The sequence below is a fragment of the Purpureocillium takamizusanense genome, chromosome 9 (assembly GCF_022605165.1).
Source record: "Purpureocillium takamizusanense chromosome 9, complete sequence".
Lineage (NCBI taxonomy): Eukaryota > Fungi > Ascomycota > Sordariomycetes > Hypocreales > Ophiocordycipitaceae > Purpureocillium > Purpureocillium takamizusanense.
The window spans coordinates 812,253-833,071 of record NC_063076.1 but is presented as its reverse complement, the minus strand read 5'-3'; the positions used below and the strand labels follow the sequence as shown (position 1 = coordinate 833,071).

The 20,819-nt window shown below is 52.4% G+C and overlaps 5 protein-coding genes across 5 annotated transcripts; 1 reads left to right on the top strand and 4 right to left on the bottom strand.

Annotated features, from left to right (window-relative positions):
* Window positions 1-5,430: 5,430 nt before the first annotated feature.
* Window positions 5,431-5,742, top strand: JDV02_009085 (uncharacterized protein; the record flags this gene model as incomplete). The annotated part of the gene is made up of 1 exon (XM_047990725.1): window positions 5,431-5,742. One exon carries the CDS (start codon window positions 5,431-5,433, stop codon window positions 5,740-5,742), a length of 312 nt encoding a protein of 103 aa, XP_047846734.1.
* A 647-nt stretch (window positions 5,743-6,389) lies between these two features.
* On the bottom strand, window positions 6,390-6,642 carry JDV02_009084 (uncharacterized protein; the record flags this gene model as incomplete). Its single annotated transcript, XM_047990724.1, has 2 exons — window positions 6,390-6,485; window positions 6,568-6,642. The coding sequence occupies 2 exons, from the start codon at window positions 6,640-6,642 to the stop codon at window positions 6,390-6,392; spliced, it is 171 nt and encodes a 56-aa protein (XP_047846733.1).
* Window positions 6,643-9,988: 3,346 nt separating this feature from the next.
* ILV1 (Threonine ammonia-lyase) lies at window positions 9,989-12,228 on the bottom strand. Its single transcript, XM_047990723.1, has 2 exons — window positions 11,927-12,228; window positions 9,989-11,852 (listed from the first exon to the last, which is right to left on the bottom strand). Exons 1-2 carry the CDS (start codon window positions 12,134-12,136, stop codon window positions 10,323-10,325), a joined length of 1,740 nt encoding a protein of 579 aa, XP_047846732.1. The 5' UTR covers window positions 12,137-12,228; the 3' UTR covers window positions 9,989-10,322.
* A 3,168-nt stretch (window positions 12,229-15,396) lies between these two features.
* JDV02_009082 (uncharacterized protein) lies at window positions 15,397-17,325 on the bottom strand. Its single transcript, XM_047990722.1, has 3 exons — window positions 16,718-17,325; window positions 16,167-16,662; window positions 15,397-16,095 (listed from the first exon to the last, which is right to left on the bottom strand). The coding sequence occupies exons 1-3, from the start codon at window positions 17,217-17,219 to the stop codon at window positions 15,618-15,620; spliced, it is 1,476 nt and encodes a 491-aa protein (XP_047846731.1). The 5' UTR covers window positions 17,220-17,325; the 3' UTR covers window positions 15,397-15,617.
* A 650-nt stretch (window positions 17,326-17,975) lies between these two features.
* Window positions 17,976-20,630, bottom strand: JDV02_009081 (uncharacterized protein). The gene is made up of 9 exons (XM_047990721.1): window positions 20,000-20,630; window positions 19,867-19,938; window positions 19,669-19,791; window positions 19,411-19,603; window positions 19,258-19,341; window positions 19,104-19,200; window positions 18,924-19,041; window positions 18,557-18,839; window positions 17,976-18,491 (listed from the first exon to the last, which is right to left on the bottom strand). Exons 1-9 carry the CDS (start codon window positions 20,105-20,107, stop codon window positions 18,091-18,093), a joined length of 1,479 nt encoding a protein of 492 aa, XP_047846730.1. The 5' UTR covers window positions 20,108-20,630; the 3' UTR covers window positions 17,976-18,090.
* Between the last annotated feature and the right edge of the window lie 189 nt (window positions 20,631-20,819).

The window sequence follows — 20,819 nt, the reverse complement described above, 5'->3', positions numbered from 1 at the left end:
GGTCTAGTTCTTAGGTTTATAAGGCTCTTTACGATAAGCCTTTCGAACCGTATAATAGCTTTATATTCTCTATATATAAAGAACTATCGTTTAATAGTATTATACTATAGTATAGCCTATTATATAGCGTATGTTACCTATTAGGGGAGTCTCTATACTAGGGGGTATCGGTAGTCTAGCGTGCCGAGGCGTATAGCTACTATTTTATATATCGAGTCGAGTATTACGTTAGTAAGTACTATACTAGCTTCTCGATATAGTATAGCTATTAAGGTCGTTTTCTAGACCGGCAGTATTACTTTAAGCCCGACGTTAAGTACCGTCTATAGCCTCTTAATATATCCTTATGCTTATATATTAGTAAGCTTATAGGGGTAGCGGGTAGAGAGCTTCTCCTATCTTAAGTACTATATATTAGCGCTATAGTAAAGTACTAGGACTATATAGGCGAGGATCGCCTACTAGGCAGTATTAGCTAGCGGGCCCCTCTATAAGTTCCTTAGGCTCTAGAGGAAGGTTATAAGTCTACGCCCTTTAATAGCCTATATTTCTATATAGGTCCTAAAGGAAAGCTTCCTATCGAACTAGACCCCTAGCTAGCGTATAGCTATTACTAGCGGCGTAATATCCTTGCCCTAATGCCTAACGCTTAAGTTATTATTATCTAGGCGCTTATTAAAGTATATAGCTTCGGATTTAATAGGGTCGAAGTTAATACCGTTTTTATTACCCTAGCTAACTAGCTCTTAGGCCGACCCGGTAGCTTAGGCAGCTATAGTATAGAGGTCGTCGCTAATATATAGTATAGCTATATCGTTAGTATACCCGAAACGGTACTTCTATTGCCTTAGTCTAAAGATAGGTTCTATATATAGTAGGAAGAGTACTAGCGAGGTAGGGGACCCCTAGGGTAGCCTATAGTTAAGTAGTTCCTTTTATATTCGGATGTCTTTATAGCAGACGGCAGCCCGTCTCTTATTTATAAAGGCATCCGCCTAGTTAACTACTTATTACGGCTAGCCTTATTCCTAGAGCCTAAGCGTAAGTCTTTTACGCTAGATATAGTTAAATACGCCTTATATATCTATAGTTAGTAGGGTAATAACCTTACCTACTATAAGCGCTATCTCGATATTATATATAATAGCGGTCGTTAAGTCTAGTATTAACCTCTTCGATAGGGCTCCCGCCTATTATAGGCTAAGTACTTCCTATATAGTTGCTACCTAGGCTATACGTCGGGCTATTAGCTATTCTAGTCCCTTACCTAAGTAGTTAAGTAGTAAGATCGGTCTCTAGGCCTTAGGCTCGCTTTAATTACGCTTACCTAGCTTTAGTAATAGTATTACTTCTACTATCCGGTATAGATAGGGGTAGTAACCTTTATAAAGATACTTTTAGTATAGATCTCTTACTAGCTCTTTAATAGCTAGCTAGGCGTACTATAATAGCCGGACTATAATGCCGTCGGCGCCTAGGGACGTATTGCCTATCCCTATATAGTAATGCTTAGCTTCCGTTAGTATAACTATAAGCTCGACCGAGAGCTAGCGTATAGGTTATACGCTAGCTATTAGGCAGTCGTTAGAGCTATCTTTCCGCTCTAGGAGGGTTCTTTAAAGCGTATTAGCCTTATCTATCGGTATAATATAGACCTAGTCTCTTACCTATAGTAGCGGGGCCTAGAAGGCGCTACCTTTCTTAGTCTAGCGTATTACCTTATAGATCTTTTAGTTATCGCTAGTATTTTTAATAATATCTCTTTAGTAGTCTCTTTTAGCCTTCCTTATTATTTTCTAGAATAACTTCTAGGTCTCTTACTAGCCGTCTTCGAGCCTAAGGCGTATTATAGTCCTAGCGCTATTATATAGTAGCCTAGCTTAGCTATAGCTATTATTCTACTAGACTATCCCTTTAAGCTAGGCTCTTAGGACCTATCCTATAGCTTCCGCGGCGGCTTAGAGTATCTCGGTAATATCTAGTGCCTATTAGTCTAGTCGCTCCTCTATAGGCCGTTATAATAGTAGCTAGATATATAGTACTGCGGTATAGGTATAGGCCTAGAAGCGCTTAAGCTCCTCTTCTATCGTAACTTATAGCCGCTATATAACCGGGCTATATGCGTCTAGTCTAGGTAGTATCGTAACTAGCGTTTTATAGTCTATTGCGATATCGAGGTATTATTCGATTTTTATATTTACTACTATAATATTACTAAAAGCTAGGTCTAGGGTATTGCCCTTATCGTAAGTCGACTCTCTTAATAGGTTTAATACTATTAGGTTTGCCTACGTTGCCTATTTAGCTATATCGGTACCTTTATTCTTAGTGGCTACTCTTAGTTACTAGGAGTAGTATATTACGTTAAAATCTCTTACTATAAGAGCCCAGGCCGGGACTTAATAGCGGAGTATAATATTAAGGGGCCTATCCTCGGTCGGGGGCCTATAAATATTAACTATAATAATGCTATTGACTTTTAGCTAGACGATATAGCGGGTCGGTTCTAGCTATAGCTATATAGCCGTAAGGTATAGGCTCTTACGGACGTATATAATAGCTTTAATCTTATCGTTTTAGTAGGTCTATACGCTAGCTAGGTAGGCGCTATAAGACCTATAGGACTTAGTTATAGCTACGTTATAGGCTATCTAGGGTTCTTAGATTAATATTATATTAAATTTACCTTCGTTAGCGAGAGCTAATACTATATTATAGCTAGGGCTATAGTTACTAACGTTAGTTTAGAATACCCGTAGGGTATTATATCTATTATAGCCTTAATATTACGTATAATTATTTATTAGTATACTAAATAAGTCTACTTAAGGTCCTATATCTCTTAGTCGGCGAGGATATAGTTATTAATAGCCTTAGGAGCTTTAATGCTTATATTAGCGTAAGTAAGGTCGGTAATTCGATTACTAGGCTACTTAAAACTAGGCGCCCTATTTAGAGCTCCTAGTTAGCTATATAGAAGGCTTATACTCTAGCTAACTTAATAATAGCTTATTATCTTTTCGTCTAGGCTATATAATTACTATTAATCTTAATAGGGCGTACTAGGCATTACTTATAGCTACTAGGTATAGGCGTAAGGTAGTTAGTATATTACTTAGGCCGGCTATAGCTCGTAAAGTTATAGGTATTAAAACGACTATAGTTTCTATAGCGGGCCTATCTAGTATAATAGGTCCTAGTATAGAAGTCATAGTAATTAAGGCACTATTTAAGTATTAATAGCTTTATAATAAGTCTAGCTACCTTACTATAGCTAAAGAGCCGCTAGCTCTTTTATATCTACTTTATTAGTATTATTATAATAGTAAGAGTATTACTAGCCGTTAGGTCATTATGCCTTAAGGTATAGATCTAAAGTAGCTCTTAGCCTATTTATACTCTTATTTCCTTTATTATAGCCTCTTTTTATAGCTAGCTATCCTATAGGCCCTAGAGGACCCTAAGGACGCTTAGTATTACGTAGAAATGCTATTTTTAGTACTTCTTTATTACTATCGCTCCGATCTATAGAGCCTAGCTTATTTTATAGGCTATAATCTTATCCTAGGCTATTAGGCTATTAGTCTATATTACTTAGCCTATCTTCGTCGGGTTATAGGCAATAATATTATTAATAGCTAGCCTTAACTATTCTATTAAATACTATTAAATAGTATAGGGCGAGACTTACCTTAAGGCGCCTTTATTAAGTCTAATTAGTACCCTAGCTTCTTCCTTAATAGGGGGGGCCTAATAGGTCGTCTTAAGTCCGGCTCGGGCTATAGTAGGGGTCTATTATAATCCCTATTAGGCTATCGATACGTAAGTCTACGGCGCGCTTCCTTTATTTTAATTATATACTAAGCTATTAAGGCTACTATATTTTATTAGGGTAGGCAGGTATTATAGTCGAAGGGGTCTAATATAGTCCCTAGCGAGAATTACTTCCTAATACTTTAGGAAGCTATTTAAAAAATCCTCTACTATATAGCGCTAAATGCTATAGTCGAAGCTCTTAGCTATTTAATCGAAGGCTTATACGAAGGCCTATAGTACGTTAAGCTTTACTTATATATAGGTTTAGTACTTACGGATTAATTTAGCTACTATGCCTCCTATTATAACGGGCGCCTAGCTTACTGCCTAGCTCTAGAGATAGGTCGTCTTCGTTATTACTGGCCTATATCGCTATAGGCGTCTCTTAGCGCGCGCTAGGGGCATTCTATATAGCTCCTAGATAGCTACTATTACTATTACTAGTAATAGTATCGCGGCGTAGACTTAGTCGGAGGGACGGGAAGTCCGTAATGTCTTTCTATAGCGTACGGCGTAATTAGGCCTACTTAGCGCCTCTTTAAAGATTGGCTAGCGAGCTAGAGCTTAGTTCGGTTCGAAGGGGTAACGATAGCGCCTCTTCTAGCATGTCTAGAGCCATTCGAGTCGCTATTGCCGCTTATAGCGTAAAGCTGTGCTTAGTGTTGAGCGGCGTTAATAGTGGTTTTGTGGGTATGTTAGCGAAATCCTTAATAGTTGCTTCTAAGACCGGGGGAATATAGGAGAGAGTCGGGGGTGGCCCACCCTAAAGCCGGCGCGTGTTCTACCGGTTAGCTTGCCAGCGAAGAGGTTGTGCCGTGACGGCAACCAGAAACGAAGGGACGTGTCTCCCACCCTTTTCACGGCACCGTTCTAAGGTAGGGGATAAGAGGCTTCTGTTGTGCGCAAAACCACGACGACGCAACATCACAGCGATGTCGGTGCCGTGCCACTCCATCCGGAACCCCCTGCGCTTCACTGGACAGGCGCGGACTGCTGCGACGCGCGACGCTCAGCAAAGGCAGCCCTGAACGTTCGACCGACTACGTACTGTACGTGCGTGGTACGCGGCCCCCGTCCTCCGGCCTCGCCACCAACCCCGAGGGATGGAGCAGGGAGTCCAAGGCGTGCGGTTGAAACGCCAGGGGAGGCTGCTGCATGGTGCCCGTCCGCCCGCGAGAGCGCCGCCCAGGCACGGCGCGGCACGGCACAGTAGCACAGCACAGCACAGCACGGGGCACAGCGAGAATCGGCATGCCTTGGTAGTTAGTAACTACATACCGCCTGGGCCCCCACGAACCCATCCATGGAGCACACGCCGATAGCAGGCACACACAAGTATAAAACGCAGGTCGAACGAAGCTTGGTGCGCCGCCGGCATCATGAGGAGCTGCTGGTGATGCGGAAAAGGCCGCCACGCACGGGCCGCGGGTGGGCTTCCCCCCCATCAACATGATGAATCAAATCTCGTACCCCGGAACCCGACGGGCGGGCCACCCAGACAACGGGGGAACAGCCGGCGGCATGGCCTGGCATGGGACATGGATCGATCCCGCTGTGTCAGACTAGCTAGCCTCGGCGTCCCGCCTGACCAGGCACTCCCTGCTTCCCGTGCCCATGGAAGCTCGCGTGGAAGACGCTACGGAACAAGCGCGTGCGTGGGTGGCTGCGGAACAATGCAGACAAATGGTCGAGGCGTATGTACGAGTTGATAAAATAAAGAGAGAGAGAAAAAAGCTAAAAAGCAGTCTACCCTTGCAGTGGGCAGAAGAGAGAAAACAAGAAAAGGAAACCAGGGACGCCTGTGCTGCACCATCGTCTGGCGTCAGCTTTGTTTCGTTTCTCGTCCCAAACCCCCAACCTCCCCCCACGTGGACCTTGATTCCTTACGAGGAGGTGCGCACAAAGGACAGCGAAGCAACTTGGTAGTAGGCTCTCATCTAGACGTGAGTAGCAAGTTGATCAAGACACGCACGACCAACGACATCACGGCGACGGCCGCGCGGTCTCGGACGGGGTGTCTGCCCGTCGTCACGAATGCAAAGATAAACGTCCTCTGTACGAATAGCTTCGGTCCAATAGACAGACTCTCTCCTCAAGAATAATATGTCACCAGGGTGGTGGTCGTGGCCGACATCAGTTCACCAACCCTCCCCCCCAACATGTTGAATGCTGCAACAATGCAAGCCGCCAAACGGGCTCCGAGAGTTCCTCATCGTTGCTCAATGTCCCCGCCACGACACCGCCCCCCCCCCCTTCCCCCTTCTCCCACCATTGCCGTCTATTCTGGCCAAGACCAGACGCCGACGCAGTTGACAGACGAAGGGTTCCCCCACTTGCTAAGGGCCACGCACCCCTGTACAGTGGTTTCCTCGGTGCTGGAACCGGCGCAATCGATATCGCTGCATCGAATAGTAAGTCAGTCTGCTCACCCAATGCGGGACATCTCTTTTGGCGTTGACGAACCTGTACACGGCGCAACTGCCCGGGAGATCGATGCTGATAGATCTATAACGCGTTTTGTTGTGAGCCCACCGCACAGCCGGGCGGACGGTGAATAAAAAGAAAAAACACTGTTAGCCATACGTGTAGCCCTTGACACTGGTGCAGGTGTTGTTCTCGACGGGGACCCATTCCCTCGTCGTGCAGTTCTGGCCGGCATGGAGAAGGGCCTAAAGGCGCTTTGTTCAGCAATCGTCCCGACCAATGTGTAGCGGAAACGGGGGAGGGTTCTGGTGTTGCGCCGGCACGTACAACGGGGAAATTCTCCCATTGGGCAAGGGCCGTCGCGGCGGCAAAGATGAGAGCCGGAACCTTGGAGAAATGCATGTTTGCTTGCGAATGATGGATAGTTTCTGCGTGTGCCGGCTTGGAGCGCGTCGAGGCTGGGAGGCGATGCAGGGGCTTGAAGTAATGAGTTGACTGTATCTTGACTATCCTGTAGGAGACTTCAAGTCCGACCAGGTCGGGATATCCTCCCCTTTTATACACATCGCCGTAGCGCGATTTGGCCATATTATTTTCACCCGTCGGGACGCGGCAGTCTACTGTCCCGGAGAATCAGCGTCCGTCCACGTAGGCCCCTCGAAGCCATCATGAAAGACGCCACACCCGTGCTAAGAGTCGGTCACCGAGAGGCCAGACACAGCATCGTACCGCCGCCGGGTGTTACATGCAAGCATATGCCATTGCGGCATATTGTCCCGTCCGGCAGCCGACGCGACTGGCCTGTCCTCGAGGCTGATGTTGTCCATCACATTGAGCAAGATGTCTTGAGAGTCTCCGCAACTGCTGTCCGGCTATGACGGGAGGCCCCGATGTCGTGTACATCTCTACATGCGTATCTCCGCATGAAGACTGCTTCATCGGTGGGTGGTGGTATCTCCGTGGCTCCACGCTCCGTAAAGGGGGGCATGCGTCATCACCTCTCATGTTCTACAGCGTTGCTTGCGGGGAACATTGCCGGTAGCCATGGCGTTGAGCATCACGTCGGAGCTACAGCTCTGACGAACCACCACATCCACCGCATTTTGCACAGCATATGTTTGTTCATTCCCTCAACTATAGCAGGGGTCCGCCATACGTGATTTCGACCTGTTTGTGCCTTAAAAGCTTGAGCAGGGCGGCCTTGGCAAGAGCCGCATAGTGGCCCAAACGGCTCCCGATGCTTTCCGAACACCCGCCAGAACGCCAATGGGGTCCAGTCCATGCCAGAGGCATGATAATGCCCAGTAAAGAAATATCCTGAGGTTTTGCAGCGACACATCCGTCGCCAACCCAGCATAGGCAGCTTCGTCCAGCCAACGACCGCACCAGACGAGACAAGGCCATCACGGGCACGCCTCGATGCCGTTTCGCTCGGGAAGTCTCGGTGTTGTCGGTTTGTCCAACGCCCGGGGGAACTCCGTCACCGTCGCACGCCAACATGGCCGCGAGTATCCAAGGAGGAAAACAAGTTGTCCTATGGGCCGCGACCTTTGCCCGGGGGGGGATGCAGCTCGCGCCCTCGCGTTTCTCGAGGACAAAAACTGCCGAGTGCGGTCTCGGGCGAGGAGCCGAGTTCCCTCTCAGATCTGTCGTGACGCCGATTTGCCGACAACGCACTCAGGGCTTCCGAGGTTCCGATCACAAAGGGGGACAGCTGCGTGCGTGCAGTACGAGCCGGAGAGAGGGTGGGCGTCGTCGGGTGATATTCCATGGTGCCGCCGCGCGCCAGCTTAATCAAGGAGGGTCGCACCTGACACCTGCCGCTCGACTGCCGTGCCGTGCAAGCCTACTATGTGCCGTGCCACAGAGTTCGAGCCGGAGTAACTACCAGCGGCAACAACCAGGGTAGCGGCGGCAGCAACAACAGCAACGGCAACAACAACTACAACAACATCTTCAGGACGTCAAGCCGCATAGATCAGCTACATTTGCAGCAAAACCCGCCATACATGTATACAATATCTACTTGTCTTTCCAACTCAAACCGGACCAACTATTTCTTGGCTGCGAAGCCGCGATTCTCGGAAATTGAACGGAACGCACGGTGCGGCACTCACACAGCATCTAAGCACCACACACACACACCCCATCACAGTCTCCAAGGCGCTGGTGGGGAAAAAAACAGTCTCACTCCTCCCGCACAATGATTGCCCAGTCTCGTCACCATGTCTGAGTTCTTTTTTTTCCAGCGCCACAGCCGAACCCGACAAACGCAAGACACAGGCAGGCATTCTCCACGCCAATGCATGGGTGATCCCGTGGACCTGCAGCCGCCGCCGCCGCCTCGCGCACGGTTCTCGGAGCGGTAGCAGTGGCTTGAGCAGTTCGCGACTGCATGTAGTAGGCCTGGCAGAGATGGAAGGTTTACGTTGCTGTTTGCAAATCGAAAACCCCCCGAGTCCCTCCATGTCGCCGTCCGTGAGGGGCCACGGCACATACATACTTCGAACACAGTCTGAGCTCCTGCCGCACACGTAAAAGTGAGTAAGGGATTCAATGCCTACCTGGTTCCGTCAATGTACTTCGTATTTGTATGTCACTGTCGTCGTACTGGATCACAGACTTGACTGCCCGCACAGGGACTCTGGTACCAAGTTGCTTAGTAGGTACAAACAACTGCTCTGCGTACTGTCAATGCCTCAATTAGCGTGCCTCGCAAGGAACATCAAGGCCTCTACGAACACGTACGTTCTTCGCATGATTACCCGCCAATGTCATCGGCCGCCCCCATCCGGACGATGAAACAACTTTACCCAAACCCTGACCTGATCTATGCTCAAGTCAGGAACAGTACTAGCGGCAGTAGCAAGGGGGGGAAAAGCTTAACGGCTGGTCTCGTGAGCAACTTTAGAGCGCAAATCGCGTGCCTAGATACGGAAATCCAACTCACCAGGTACCTACCCTTGTAGACGCGCTATCATCGCCTCGCGTTCATTCTCTCCGCGAGGTCTCTACTTCCACCCATCACGAAAACAACCACCCTCATTCTCAGTTTCGCACGCTCACACGAGCCCGCGCACCCGACAACAGTGGCGCCTTTTCTTCCCGCTCGCTCGCTCGCTCGCCCAAGTAGTACGTGGTACGCTACGTTGGTACGTACATGAAAGCCCGCACAAGCCAAGCCCGGACCATCGCACAGACATACACAGAGAGAGAACAGAAACATCAGCAAGCATCCCCGGGGCGAGTTCCGAGCTTGTGACCCCCCTCCCCCCGTTTTCTGCGCTAGGTACGAAGTACGTGATCTCACCTCACCTCACCCAGGCGGCGGCGCGCGTGCCCACAGACGCTCGGGTCTCGATGAGCCACCCATGCCCATCCTCCTCCTCCTCCTCCTCCCGAGGTGCCGGCCGGCAGCTCCGAAACACCAAGGAGGTGGGTGGGCGTGTCCCCGCAGACTCGCACGATCTCGTAGGGCGTAGGTAGGTACTACAGGTACTGTACGTACCAAGTAGTTACATAGCAGGCCAGGGCCTCCCGCCCCGTCATGATCCGCCCTCTCGGGCAGAGCCGCCGGGCGACCCAGCCAGGCCGTCGTCTCAGGCCGCCGGCTGGTGCGAGGTCGGGGCCGTGAGTCTCCGAGGCACCCCCCTCGATTGGAGAACGATGCCACCTGGCCTCTCAAATTCGCTCGCAATGAACCCGCTTGGTTTCGTTTCAACAGATGGCTGTCCCGAGGTCTGGGATACCTTGCATAATATCGTGAGTAGATTGGGCTTTGAGTTACTGCATCGCCGCTTGAAAACCGTACGGCGTGCCGTGATGACATGATTCTTACTTTTAGCGTCCTGATACACGCTCGTCGCATGTCTCCTGAGTCTCCATATAGTACTCCGAAATTCCGCAGGGCTAACGGCGCCCGACCGTTCATTCATATACCCAATCTATATGCGACAAGCAGCCACTTGTGTTGCCATCTACGTCTCCGATCTAACCATGTAGACCCTCCGTTTCAAACCAATGTTTTTCGGCTCCCGAAACTCCTGACCAACCGAAACGCCGCGGTGACGGGTTCGTTCCTCTCAAACGCGCAAAAATGTCTTGAAAACATCCGAGTCTGTGCACTCCTCAAATGGGTAGCCAACCTCGCGCAGGAACCGGTCAAGGTCCTTCGCCTCGTCCTCGGGGCAGGAGATGCCGGCGAGAACCTTGGCCACGTCCCCGCCGTAGTTGCGGTAGTGGAAGAGACTAATGTTGAACTTGGGCCGCAGAGTCGTCAGGAACCTCTCGAGCGCGCCTGGCCGCTCCGGGAAACTGAACATGTACAGCCGCTCGTTGGCCACGCCGGACCGGCCGCCCACCAGGTAGCGGACATGACTCTTGGCAAGCTCGTCGCCCGACAGGTCCGTCACATACATTTCGTCGCCCCGGATGCGCTCGATGAGCGTCTTGAGCTCCTCGTTGCGCTGGGACGCCGGCGCCGTCAGAGACAGGCCAATCATGATGTTGGCGACTTCCCCCGTCGCATATCGGTATGAGAACTCGGTTACCGCATGGGGCATTATGCAGTCGATGAGCTTCGCAAAGGCGCCCGGGCGCTCCGGGATGGTCACCGCCAACAGGGCCTCCTTGCCCTCGCCCAACGTCGCGCGCTCAGCAACGAACCTCAGCCGATCAAAGTTCATGTTGGCGCCCGAGGTGACGGCGATGAGCGTGCGGCTCGGATCGTGCGACGGCCGCTGCGCGACGTACTTCTTCATACCGGCAATGGACAGGGCGCCGGCAGGCTCCAGGCCCGACCGGGTGTCGTCGTACATGTCCTTGATGGCGGCGCAAATCTCATCCGTTGTAACCTCGATGACCTCGTCCACAACCTCTTGGGCGATGCGGAATGTCTCCTCGCCGACGGTCTTGACGGCCTGGCCATCAGCGAACAGGCCGACTTCCTTTAAGAACACGCGCTCGCCCTTTTTTAGGGACTGGGCCAGGGCATTCGCGTCGTGGGACTCGACGCCGATGATCTTGACGTGGGGCGCCATGCGCTTGACATAGAGGCCGATACCGGCGATGAGGCCACCACCGCCACAGCAGCAGAAGATGGCCTCGACCTTGGACATGTTTACCTGGCCAAAGAGCTCATTGCCGATGGTCCCCTGGCCGGCGATGACGTAGGGGTCGTCAAAGGGCGGGATGTTTATGAGACCGTCCTGTTTCTCGCGGCGGGCGCACTCCTCCTTGGCGGCGTCAAAGTCGGCGCCGTGCAGGACGACATGGCCGCCAAGGCGGGCGACGTTTGTGTGCTTGATACTCGGGGTGCCCTCGGGCATGATGATGGTGGCGGGGATCTTGAGCTTGCGAGCGGAAAAGGCGACGCCCTGGGCGTGGTTACCGGCAGAGCAGCAGACGACGCCCTTCCAGCTCTGCGAGGGGTCGAGGTGGGCCATCTTGTTGTAGGCGCCGCGCAGCTTGAAGCTGAAGACGGGCTGCGTGTCCTCGCGCTTGAGGAGGACATTGCACTCGAGACGGTTGCTGAGGTTGGCGGCGTGGGTTAAGGGGGTGACACGGCAGGCCTCGTAGATGCGCGAGGTGGCACTCGCAATCATGCGCAGGTACTATACGAAGGGACGATTTCAGTGGTCAGAACAGTGACAGGCCATATTTTGGAACGTGAATGGGTTTCGCGCACGTCAGGATAGCCGTTGGGGAGCAAAAAGTCGGCGGGGACGATGGCCTTGATGCGGTTGCGCTTCTCCTCCGATGGCGGCGACGGATTGATGCTGTACTCGGTCAGGGCCATGCCGCCGGTGGGCGTCTCGGGGCGTGAGTAGCCATTGAGGCCCTCGTCGGTGCCGCTGGTCGCCAAATCCGCCGTCGGGACCCCGTTGAGCGACGGCATTTTGGTGTTTGGCTGCGCTGGCGGACGTGAGGCGGGCTGCGGAAGAGTTGGAGGAATAAAGTTGGTTGGAGCTCCGAACCGGCGGCGGTGACTGATAATGGCTGCGATTTTGCGAGGTCGGGGTAGGTGGTGGTGGCGGGGCAGGGTCGGAGGTACTTCGTACTTGATCGCGGTGGGGGGATCCATAGAGCATCAAGTACCTACCCCCACATTGCCCTCATGCCCTGGCAAATAACTTAGCCATCAGTGCCCGGATAATGACAGGCCCCCAGCACCGCGGGATGGACCCGCCTGGGGCCGCCGCCATTCAGCATGTGCTGCAAGGTCAGCGGCGAGGTCGTCGTAGATTTAATGGATTGATCCTTTTTTTTGTTGCCTGCCATTGCAGCGCCGTGCATTCGCTACTGCCTACCTGTATGATGGTTCACCATGACTTGACTCGCTGGGGTTTGTCTATGACAGCCCGCCCATAGGCGATTTCTCCGCCTTGGTTCAGTGCCAATTGGTGCAAAGTACCGGATGCTGGGCAACATGTCATGGAGCGGACCGGAAGCGGCAGGCCTCTGCGCTCTCGGGGTCCCACGCCCTTGAGTTAAAAGCGGTCAACAGTGAACACACAGGGCGCCGGTGAGCGGAGGTCCTCTGGAATGGTGGGCATCCATCAAAACGTGCGACCCCGGTCCCGACTCTTATTACGTCCCAACCGGCTGCAGGAACCGGAGGAGAAGACAATGCATCGGCTGTCGTGTCAATGGCCAGGCGCGCCCTGTCTGGAGATGATATCTCCGGGGCCATTGGCAGGACAGTTGCATGGCATTCGCATTGCGTGATGCAAGAGGCACGTTCGGACGCAGGGCCGTTGGGTACAGTATACGAAGTACCTTGTTCATGCACTGCCCTCCCTACCTTATCCTACAGGCATCTATCTGCTCTGTTGAGTCCCCTTTGGCACGCGCCAGGAACGTACTTCTAGTAGCTAATCCAACTTTGACGCTCAGCACTCCGTGGCCAGGAAGCAGAAAATTCGATTCGTGACGCATCAAGAATACGGTATGTAGCCATTTCTCTGGTGCTCCTCCAAAGAGCTACCTCTTCTCCTGCCTCTCCAACTCCTCATATGCCGGCGGTGCGTCCGCCCCCCGCCATCCGTTGCCACCATCGTTCCCTACGCCCATGTCCCTACTTGCCTCCCGCATTGGCATGTACGGCTGAGCCTGGTACATCTGTTGTTGTTGTTGCTGTTGTTGCTGTTGTGTCTGTGGCTGCACATAGTATGGATTTTGCGCGACGACAGGAGGGGGAGGCGGTTGACTCGGTCCTTCGTAGCAGCCTGCTCGACCCCCTACCCACCGCGCAACCCGGTCCTCCCGCCGCATCTGCCTCTCGGAACGTCGCTGCGCGTTGCGTTGATGGCACGTTGAGCGGTATGGCCGCGGTGATGGGTAGTGGTGATGGTCGTTGGGTGCGCCGTGAGCCACGCCTCGCTCCGCGCCGGGGACGGACCGTTCGTCAACGTAGTCCCTGTCGCGATTGCCCTTGTTTGCCTTATAGGCCAGTGCGAGCAAAGTCAACATTATGTAGTAAGACTGACTTCTGGTGTCTGTCGTTTGTGTCTTTGTGGGGTGAGGCAGTCGATGCGGGCCCAGGTGCAGGAGGTTATTAGTACGCGATTTGTTTCAATGCGTACAAAGTATACTACTATGTTCGTATACTGTACTTCGTACTTGGCTCAGACCAAGTTGACAACTGTTCTTAGTCAACTCGGAGAAAATCCAGGTTGCAGGTCACCTTGAAGGAGGCAAGTGGAATAATAGATTCGATTGTCCATGAGCTTCTTAGCGTTTTCCTCCTCCTCTTATACCCTCTTCCTCCATGGAGAATCACTGTCACTACTTAGCCTCACCCGGCACGTCTCCCATCATTTAAATGCGAGTCCGAGCCTCGATACTCCGCCTCAGCACAGCGCCGCCCTCGAAACCCCTTCCCCAATGCGGCATGGCCCTCGGGGGGAGGGCTGACCGCTGACCCCGATGGCATCTCACCCATCGCGGTACCATCATACCATACATACCCGGTGCCCACCAACTCCGTCCCGATCTGGTCCGTGGCGGGCCCCCCGGATCGGTGGCGCATGCGGCCCCATTGTAGCGGGCGTCTCGCATTCGCTTTCGCGCGACTTCAACCACTACAGACATGGACGTTCATCATTTGTAACCGTGCGGTCAGCCCAGCGGCTCATGGTCGCGACGAGGTGGTCTCGGGTGACCGCTGGTGTCATGAGGTTCGAAAACTTCCATCATTATGTGTGCTAATCATTTGCCTGCCCCCTCGTACTAGCTCGAGCGCCCGACGCCCGAGTCAGATGCACTATGTTACGTGGCCTTGACTACAGCATATCTTGTGGGACCGGGTACGCTGTCCAAGGCCCTACTACAAAGTGCTTCGTGCAGTACCAATACTCGTACATAATATGGGATCGTGCATGGGTCAGCTATGTCACCAGGCAGACCGTCACACTATACAACAAGGCCAGTCAATGTCCTGCCCTTCGTTTCGAAACAGCCAACAGATACCGACCTTGACTCATCGTCTTTACGCTTCGTAATGAAAAGCGAAGGGGGAAAAAAATCAACATGTCTAAATGTGAAGTAGGACTTGTGCGTACATGTACTTGATGGAGTATATAAGCCGGCTATGGGACATCAGACTGCATACACTTCTAGACTTAGCCGCGACAGTTTAAGCACATCAGCAACATCCCTGCAGTCCAGACTTTCTTCGTCCACTCCCTCCACTCCGCGTCCATCGCCCGACCGCAGGATACCCTCCCTCCCTCTTGAAGCACAAGCCAGGTCAATATGCGACTCCACGCCGTTGCCGCCGCCGTCGCCCTCTTCGCGCACGGAACGAGCGCCAGCGGGGCGATAGAACATACGGTTCATCGGTGTCTGTGCCTGAAGCTGGGTACGCTATTTGGAAGAGATGAACTATCTGCTACCGAGAAGTGCTGTACGAAGTTGAGAATTGGATGGGGATGGGGATTAACGATGTGGCAGACGGGGTCATCAACCTGCCACATGCATAACATGACAACGACCATGGAAACCAATTACGGTTGGTGCTGCAGGGAGCATGGCTTCGAAGGGTGGTGCAACAAAATATTGCCGGATGTCACCACGCCAGGGACGAAGACGGCGACGAGGACAGGGGAAAGCGCGGCCGCCACGCAGACACATGCCGCGTGTACACATACAGCAACAGCATAGTTCATGTTTCATTCCCACCCAAACGCTATCAAATGAAACGTTCATCCAAACTTGCCTAGACAAGTGTATTGCGTAGTCGTCATGTGCAAGTTCCTTTTACATTGGCCCATCAAAAGCTACTACATGTATGAGGTTCAATAGTCCATGTCTTCCTATATGCCAGCGCATCAATCGCAACCAACCTGAAAACCCTCTAACCCTGTTGCCAACTTTCCCTACATGCTCAACTTGAAGCCACCGGTGACGACTTTTTGGAAAAAGCCACTTGGATCGTAACTTTTTGCAACCCGGACCAGCATCTTGTTCATCTCGTCCCCGTAGCTGCCAATCGGGTCTTGCCAAGCAGCGGCGTAGTTGAGATACTTGAACTTTACTCTGTCTCCCACCAGCTTCTGAGCCGACCCCGTCAACCCCTTGATCGTGGACTCGACCAACTCATACTCTTGCTTGTGGGGCCAGTAGAATGAGAACAGAACCAAGACGTCGTCCTTATGGGGCGTCGAGTCTGGCGCGAATGGGAACGAATTTCCTGGGGCGTTTGCAGCCGGAGGCGGGGGAATGTCTTGAAACGTTAGGACGCTGGTTACATTCGGAACTTTGGCGCTCAATGAGGTTGTTGCGTCTTTCCACTGCTTGTAGATTTTGGGCAGAATCCCAGGGCCCATGCGGAAGCTCAATGTGGCATAGGTAGCGCTGGGTCCCGATGTCAGTATGCGATGGCAAACAGTGTCAGGGGGAGAGAGCCCCGTGAACAAGCAACATACAACTGGTCCTTTGGCTGAAACATTTCAATCTCTTCCGCAAAAGCAGACGTGTTGGAGATGCGCATCGTATTTGTAGTCTGCGGCTGAATGTCCGCGAACATTTTGAGCGCGCTGGCATTGGCGACCGGCTTCATGTAGAACATGTTGTTGGTGCTGGAGAAGGTCTTGAGTGCACCAAAGTAAACGAATGTCTGCTCAATTTCGGCAGAGCCATCGTATGAAGCTGCCTTGAAGGACTCAAACGCGGACAGTTGCGCCGCATCGGCAGAAGCCGCGTACTGGATCGCACCACCCCAGTACTCGGACTGCGAGTGGGTGATGAGATCGAAGCGAGTGACGATGCCAAAGTTGCCTTGGCCGCCTTTCAGGGCGCGGAACAAGTCGGGATGCGACGTCGCATTGGCGCTGACTATGGTGCCGTTTGCCAGGACGACCTCCATATTTACGACGTTGTCGCACCCGAAGCCGTACTTGGGGGAGAAGAAGGATAGGCCACCTACGAAGATTTAGTATAGTGAACATAAGGCATCATACAGAAAGGGGCGCTGTACCTCCCGTCAAGAATCCTCCTACACCTACAGAAGCCACTCGAGCGCCGACGACAGTGCGATTCACCGGGTCGAGCGTGGCATATATGTCTCGCCATAGTGTGCCCGTACCGACGGAGACCACATCAGCACTCGGTCCCTGTAGCGTGATCTTATTGAGACCTCGCAGATCCAGCGTGATTCCAGAATCCGTATTCGCGAACCCCGGATTCGGAGTATGCCCACCGCTTCTGATGGCGACCTGTTTCTTCTCGCGCACGCTCAGCTTCTTGACAATCTTGGCGACCTCGTCGGCAATCGTCGGCGCAACGATGCACTTTGGGCTTTGACGCGAGTTGAGGAAGAAGTAAGACGAGATAGATGTCTTGTACTCTGAGGAGTCGGGCAAAAAGACTCGCCCAGGAAGCAGCTTGGCAATGTCATGGCAGGCGCACGTCGCAAGCACGACGGGCGATGATAGCAATATAATTGCGACAAGTAAAAGAGCGTGTGAGGCCATTGACATTGTTGCGGCCTCGATGCAGTCAACTGCCACTCAACGACGGACAGAGTGCCTTTGTTGCAGCCAAAAACAAAAAAAAATAAGAGGGACTTGAACCAGCCTTTCCAACGTCGAGCAATGGAGGGTGGCCGCGATAGAGGATATTGAGAACTACATGTTATGATCATACAACACACTCACAAACACACACACACACACACACCCCTATGTCTCGGTGTTACATTGCATATTGAGCCGTTCAGCCCTCCGGCTCGGCTGCTCAACGTCAGCACGCTTACCGGTGGCTCATCCGACTGCGTCATGGTCAGCAACGGCAACGCGAACGCCTACAAGGCTGCGTATGCATGTTCGAGACATTTGACGAACATTCTGCAGGGCCGCTTTGCCGGAGGATTCTGTTACTAGTGCCTGTTCGGCCTTGGGGGCGATTTGGGGGCTGGGGCGTTTACTAGAAGATGAAAGGTTGGTACCGAGACCCTATCAGACGCCAATCTGGGTCTGATAATCGTACGACTTGCCAGCTTGGGTTTGGATCTCTGATGCATGATATTATTTTAAGAGCCTTGAAATGAGACATGCAGCTACAAATCGGTGGCGTCTGTATTGGCTGGCCAATGATGCATACACGTACGTACCTGCACCGTCTCGGCACGGGGCTCTCTATGATGGCTGGAGGTTCCTAAAGCGAGGCTTGCCGAGCAAGGGAACATTGATGGCTTCTCAAATCATTCCAACTGTGCATGTCAGATGATCGGACTGGAAATTGTACAAGACAATTCATTGAGGCTAGCAAAAAGAAGTTTGTGAACGCCCTCCTATCCACCATCAAATTGATGTGCTCCACGTCCATTGAACACGCCGGTTCCACGTCCCATTAACAGCGCTCCTTCAAGACAATTCTCGTCGTCTCATACGGCATCGTAAACGTCTCCCAGGACCATCTCGTGCGCGCCTTGGGGTCTTCCAGTCTCATATCGTACGTGAGAAGCAGTTTCGACATCACCATCTTCATCGCCAGCGACGCGTGCAACCGACCGGGACACGCGAGAGACCCGTAGCCCCAGACCGGAAACGTCTCTGACACTTCTGTGAATTTCCGCTGGCCTTTTCCATCCTTGGGTAAGAATCTCGTGGGGTCGAAGGAATGCGGCTCGGCATACGTCGTCGTATCATGCATGAGGTCGTATGCCGACACGCAGACCGTTGCACCCGATGGTACGGAGACGGAGCCATGCGCAAAAGTGTGGGGTGCCAGTGCCTTTCTGCGGATTGCAACTGTGACGGTTGTGTCAACTTTCATGAACGCCTGCGATTATGTTTCGAGAAAGGGGGGTTCGTACGTGTGTCCAGGGGCTGCAACCTCACTGTCTCCTTGATAAAGCTATCCAGAAGAGGCAGCGCTTCCAATGTCTTGTAGTCTAGCGGAGCATGTTGCTGCATTTCCTGACGGAGCGCTTCTTGCCACTCGGGTCGGCTACACAACTCTATCATGATGAAATGCAGGTTCATCCACGGTTGGTGCGCAGCAGCGAACCAGATCCCGAGAAGGGACTGCGACAGTAGCTCCGGGTTCCAGTAGTCGCTCGCCTCTGTCAGCTCGGCCATATTATGCATGATGGTGAGCTATGTTTGCAACCCGTTAGCGCTGGATGGGTGTGTGTGTGTGTGTGTGTGCGCGCGCGCAGGGGGATGACGATATGTACGCACATGCTTAGTCTGGTCAGGCTCGTCCCAAGCTGAGCGGCACGAACCCATGCGTTCTAACAGCCGGCTTTGTATAAGTTTCATGGCCTCGCCGCGGTTCGTGAGGAGGGCATGTACGATACTTGGGTGCAGCGTCAGCATTCAGTAAAGGTGCTGGGCTTGATCGGTTCAATGATGACGTACGGTGACATAAACGCCGGCGTTATCTGGAACGCACCCATGCATTTGACCATGTCTTGGGGATAGCGTAGCAGTGCATTGGCAAATGCCTCGTTGGAAGCTATGATGCCGGTAAGTATGTCGTACGCCAGTGCACAGGAAACGACGCGCCGCTTACACAAGCTCTCTCCAAAGAACATTAGACTCATGAGTTTAGACACAAGCCGACGCATTGTCTGCGCGACGGGCAAAGAAACGCCGTCTTACCACAGTTGTCAGCTTCGTACACATTCTTGAATCGCGCAACCTTGGGAGGCTCTGGGATGAATACCTTGTAAAAGGTGAGCGTCGGCGAGCTCGCGGTCCAGGCTGCTGTCTAATCGGGCCACGAGACGCGGATAGAGTGCACTCAGATGCAAAGGCCCGTTTACCTGAAGCAGGCGGCCGTACAAGCGTGTACGAACCACCCTGTGGTCGCTCGTATTGTGCTCAAGCTTGTTCATGGTGTGCTTAAAGCCAAACATCTTTTGAAACAGTTAGTTGCATATGTTGCTGCGAATGCGCTGGTAGAACCGAGGGCATGGCTCACATCGGCGTACACAGCTCGTTGAGAGAGATTTGGGGCTTCGCTGAGCTCCGCAATCTCTTGTTTGGAAGACACGATAATAATTGGTGTTGCTGGCTTCCATGGCTTGTAGTATTTCGCGGACCGCTTCAGGTTGTAGTGTTAGTGGGTGCGCTGCATCAAATGCGGCAATCATGCGAGGTACGTCGCACAGGCACTTACATAGTCGCGAACCACCTGTGTAACGTAAGACAGGAAAGAAGCCAAGTTTCTATACAATGGGTGCAAAAGGTGCTATTGCTCTTGGTCAGAAACACCACCATTTCTTTGGAACAGAATATAGTTGAGTACTTACTTGGCACGGCCCGATTTCATTGTAGAGATGTACTACAACGACGAGCAGAAATATCGCCAGTTGCACCTTTTCATCGAGGAAGACAGACTTGATGTCCGTAAGAGACATGTCTAAAGACTCAGATTGATAGTGCTTGGCAACAGCGTAGCGAGATGGGCCGTCATCAGAAAGCCAAGTGCTTTGTCGAGAACAAATCACGCTTGCGATGAAGCTTCGTTCCTTTACGACTGGGAATCGCGAAGATGGTCGTTGATCCTGCGAGCGTCGAGTAGTAAGTATCGATGTGAGACAATATAGGCGTCGTCCGCGCGCCAGTCTGCCTCATTAGCCGCGTCATGGGCATAGGAAAGGCAGACAAAGCTTCATGGATGTGGACGCGGGTAGGTCGGCCTGCTGCCGAGCTGCTTCGCCCCAAACCAGGGTAGACGAGCGTTTGTTGGACATTGGGCGCTTAGGTTGGCCGAATGGGTGTGTACTTGTCAGCATGACTGTGCTCATGAGAGTCCATCGTGATGATATTACAGGGCCAGCCGCGCGCGACACAATGCTACTCTGCAACTTTTCAGCCCCCATTTCGATGCCGAGAACAAGACCGAACTGCAAAAACGGGTGGTCGTTTAGACACCAATCACCATGTCCAGTCCACAGAGGGGAGGGGAGGGGGGGGGGTATGCATGGGCTCGGCAACGCGTGAGACACTATCTCGATGGGGCCGAGTCCGATCTGGCCTAGAGTCAGTCCATGCCCGAAGGTGCCGTGTCTGTGTCTGTGTGGCCCCTGTGAAAGCGTTAGTAGTACTATTGGGATGGAACGGGCCGCC

Bases quoted from the DNA above. Each gene is read 5' to 3' on its own strand.
- ILV1 (XM_047990723.1), bottom strand. From the start codon at position 12,136: ATGCCGTCGCTCAACGGGGTCCCGACGGCGGATTTGGCGACCAGCGGC. The intron at 11,853-11,926 runs GTGCGCGAAACC...CCCTTCGTATAG, and splicing joins TCCCCAACGGCTATCCTGAC to TACCTGCGCATGATTGCGAG.
- JDV02_009082 (XM_047990722.1), bottom strand. From the start codon at position 17,219: ATGTCAATGGCCTCACACGCTCTTTTACTTGTCGCAATTATATTGCTA. The intron at 16,663-16,717 runs GTACAGCGCCCC...AAATCTTCGTAG, and splicing joins AGGAGGATTCTTGACGGGAG to GTGGCCTATCCTTCTTCTCC. The intron at 16,096-16,166 runs GTATGTTGCTTG...ATCGGGACCCAG, and splicing joins TTTCAGCCAAAGGACCAGTT to CGCTACCTATGCCACATTGA.
- JDV02_009081 (XM_047990721.1), bottom strand. From the start codon at position 20,107: ATGTCTCTTACGGACATCAAGTCTGTCTTCCTCGATGAAAAGGTGCAA. The intron at 19,792-19,866 runs GTAAGTGCCTGT...TACAACCTGAAG, and splicing joins CACAGGTGGTTCGCGACTAT to CGGTCCGCGAAATACTACAA. The intron at 18,492-18,556 runs GTACGAACCCCC...CAACCGTCACAG, and splicing joins GTTGCAGCCCCTGGACACAC to TTGCAATCCGCAGAAAGGCA.